General features: G+C 40.7%; 1 protein-coding gene across 1 annotated transcript; it reads left to right on the forward strand.

The window, feature by feature from the left end:
- The first annotated feature begins 1,002 nt into the window (after positions 1-1,002).
- Positions 1,003-3,221, forward strand: LOC107549389 (sphingosine 1-phosphate receptor 4-like). Its single transcript, XM_016230453.1, has 2 exons — positions 1,003-1,050; positions 1,927-3,221. The coding sequence occupies exon 2, from the start codon at positions 2,048-2,050 to the stop codon at positions 3,218-3,220; it is 1,173 nt and encodes a 390-aa protein (XP_016085939.1). The 5' UTR covers positions 1,003-1,050; positions 1,927-2,047; the 3' UTR covers position 3,221.
- Positions 3,222-3,799: the final 578 nt, after the last annotated feature.

Consider the following 3,799-nt stretch of genomic DNA (forward strand, 5'->3'; position numbering starts at 1 on the left):
ATTGGCTGTTCGCCACTGATGTCATATGCACACGCAATAACCCTGAGTTTGTTCAACTTGTTCAATCATAGCTGTGAGGGCCAAATGTCCTCATTTAAATAGTGACAACCTACTAGTGAGGACATTTTACTGGTCCTCGCTGGCTTATAAATCGGCAAAAACATGTTTTTCTTTAAATCCAGCATTTTGTACATGTTTCTGTGTGGCGTAGATTTAGGGGTAGATGTTGGGTTAGGTGATAGAAAGTCTGTGCAATGTCCTCACTAATATAGTGAAACAAACGTGTGTGTGTGTGTGTGTGTGTGTGTGTTTCCACCCAGCTGGATGAGGTGAACTGAAAACAGTAAGGGAGGAGGCCACTTTACTAGGTCACCAGGTCTTCCTGTTTGCTGACTGGCTTCTGAGAAATATCAGTTATAGCAACTTCAAAGCTGTTGTAAGAATATTTCTGTAGCATCTGTTGTATTTAAAGGGTCTTGCAAAATGTTTTCACTACTGCGACACATGCTGACTAGAAACTGGCACAATGACTTCCTGTAGTAGTATTAAATCATTATTGTCCATTTGTTGCACATATAAAATTGTAAATTGTTTAATAATTTGAAGGCATAATAATTTTATGATTTTATTTATATCCTTTTTAATAAAAATTTTTAAAGTGTTGTGGTTTTATTTTATTTTATTTGTTTTAATTTAATTTATTTTTATTACATTTCACTGCATCTTTTTGCAAACAGCATTCACACAGAAGACAGATCTTCCCCAATATGTACTATATTTGTTACCAAACTTTAATGCATGCAATGCAACATGATTTTTCTCACAGCAATCCATGATTTGTACACTTTCTGGGAAGATGTCACAATTGTGCATTTTAGAAAGGTGTAGAAATTGAGAATTTTTGCTTTCTCCATTGGGTGTGTCGAATGTCTGCAAGAAGGCTTCCTTCCTCGTAACTGCATGGTATATAATCGTTCAGAGAGCCAGCGCTCGAGCTTTCTGCATCAGAGCATGGCTCAATACCAGTTACACCAGCATCATTAATAGAAGGTAAGTTAAGATGCACCAGCAAAAAATGTCATTGGTTTTTATTTAAAAATAAATATTGAAAAAAATATTTTTGGGTTTATTCTGAAATATTTAGTAGTAATTTAAACAAAGACGTTTTGCATTTATATTATGTAGCTTTAAAAATATTATATTTATATATAATAATTTTTGCATTTAAATTATTAAACATTAAATTCATTTATTTTAATTTATATTAATTTATTAATTGATTGATTGATTTATTGCAGTTACATTTTGCACTGTCACATGTTGGCTCTTTAAACATGCCACCCTCAAATACCCTCTTAACCACAAGTGCAGTAGTGAAACTAGAGATATTTAAATGTACTTTACACATGCAGAGATTAAATTAGGTCAAGCTCATGATGCGTTTACTTCTAAGACTACATTTTTTTTTTCAGCAGGACGGTCCCCGTAGTGTGAAATCAATTTTAAAGCAAGATGGATTTTTACAACCACATGTTAGCAGGGTGACTTGGTAAAAATGAACATTTGATGACTTTACCAATCGTCATGACCCTCATTTAGCATACACTTGTAAAAATAGGTTCTTTAATTGCATTGATGGTTCCATGAAGAACCTTTAACATTCATGGTGTCTTTCTATTGTGCAAAAGGTTCTTTAAAGTGGAAAAAGGTTTTTTTCTTGGAATTATAAAACGTTCTTCACACTAAGAAGATTATTTTATGAACTGTTCACTGAAAGGTTCTTTGGGGAACCCAAAAATGGTTCTTCTATGGCATTATTGCAAAAAACTATTTTTTTGAAACTTTATTTTTAAGAGTGTATGGAAATTTTAAACTTCAGATTTAGTTCATGAACCCAATAAAAACAAATCAACTGTTTTCCATCAGGTCATCCTGAGAGGGCACAGATATTCCTGAGAAGCCGGAGTCTGATTGCCTGGAGTCCGATTGCATTGAAAACTGAATCGACCCCAGTGAGATTCAACTCCGTGTTCCTGCTTCTCACACCATGGAGGTCCTGCGTTCTTTCAGCTCCGCCTCTTCCTGTCCCGACGTCTACAACTGGACCAGCAGCAGCAGTCTCATCCTGGAGCATTACAACTTCACCGGACGCCTCCACCACCGCAAGCCCTCCAAGAGAAGCGTGAGCGCCATCACCCTCCTGTTCCTGGGCTTCAGTGTCTTCATCATCCTGGAGAACCTCATGGTGCTGCTGGCCGTGCTTTTCCGGGTCCGTCTGCACCATCGTTGGATATTCATCTGCATCGCCAACATCGCACTGAGCGACTTGCTGACGGGATCCGCCTACGTGGTCAACATCTGCATGTCCGGCGACAACACCTTCAAGCTAAGCCCAGTTCTGTGGATATTCCGCGAAGGACTTTTGTTTGTAGCCTTAGCGGCGTCCATATTCAGCCTGCTCTTGATCGCCGTGGAGCGCTACGCCACCATGATGAAGCCCGTCCACCAGAAATCCGCCACAAAGACTTACCGAATCTACATAATGGTGGTGCTCTGCTGGGTAACGGCGCTCGTAATCGGATTCCTTCCGCTGATGGGCTGGAACTGCGTTTGCGACCTGAGAAGTTGCTCCACACTTCTGCCACTCTACTCCAAGAGCTACATCTTGTTCGCCCTGGTCATCTTCTTCATAATCCTGCTCACAATCGGCGCTCTCTATTTCGCCATCTACTGCCACGTCCGCAGTAGCACCGAGACCATATCCGTGCGCAGCCGCAAGCGTTCGCTGCGCCTCCTGAAAGCCGTCATCTCCATCGTTGGAGTCTTCATGGTGTGTTGGGGTCCTTTGTTCATCCTCCTGTTGGTGGACTTCTTCTGCTCCTCTCGTAACTGCAGCACACTCTTCAATCCCGAATGGGTCATCGCCATGGCCGTGCTCAACTCGGCTATGAACCCGCTCCTTTACTCATTCGGCAGCCTGGAGCTGCGCAAAGCCATCGCGACGCTCCTGTGCTGCTGCTGTCTGAAGGTGGGACTGTGCGACCCCAAGACCTTCATGTCCAAGGAGACTTCCAGCACCTCCGGGAGTCGACATAGTAGCCTGCGCAACAGCTTCAGCAAGGTGCGAAACCTGAGCACCAGCCCGCAGCCCGAACCCAAGAACGTCAAGAAAACACGCCTCAGCTCCACCACTTCTTGTTTATCCGCATCGAGCGGTTAAGTCGCGGTGGGCAGGTGTGTTTCTCCTTCGCACAGGAACTGCACCTCCTAAAACACGCCACCGTTGTGGCTTCAGTGCTGTTTCACTCTTTGAGGGTCAAAAGTCAGTAGGTGTGAGTTTCCAAGCTCATAGACAAATGCAGAAAGGACTGTAAAAGTAAGCAGCTGTGCAACAAAAACATAAAAAACATTAAAAAAAAATTTGGAACTTGAATGCATTTCTGTACAACAAAGGAAAGTGACCAGAACTGTAAAATACTAAAATACAAACGGCCTTTTATTGTTGTTTTCTACAAGAATGTACAAGTAATATAAATGTTATAATTTAAAAAAAATCACATTCTACATAAAGGGGATTCTTTAGATTTTATGCATGCACTTTTGAAACTGTTTTAAAGTTTTCAGGGAAATATTTTAAGTGAATAAACTGTAAAAAAATTTTTTAAAGGAAATAAAAAAAACATTGATTCATATTGATAATGCGAGGTTTCTTGAAGATTCTCAGTCATTAACATTCATCGAACACAAGAGGGAGACAATATACAGACTTCTTCAATGCAACATGCTTCAGCACTTCAAA

Source organism: Sinocyclocheilus grahami, unplaced genomic scaffold (assembly GCF_001515645.1).
Source record: "Sinocyclocheilus grahami isolate Dianchi unplaced genomic scaffold, SAMN03320097.WGS_v1.1 scaffold370.1, whole genome shotgun sequence".
In the NCBI taxonomy this organism is placed as follows: domain Eukaryota; kingdom Metazoa; phylum Chordata; class Actinopteri; order Cypriniformes; family Cyprinidae; genus Sinocyclocheilus; species Sinocyclocheilus grahami.

Bases quoted from the DNA above. Each gene is read 5' to 3' on its own strand.
- LOC107549389 (XM_016230453.1), top strand. From the start codon at position 2,048: ATGGAGGTCCTGCGTTCTTTCAGCTCCGCCTCTTCCTGTCCCGACGTC.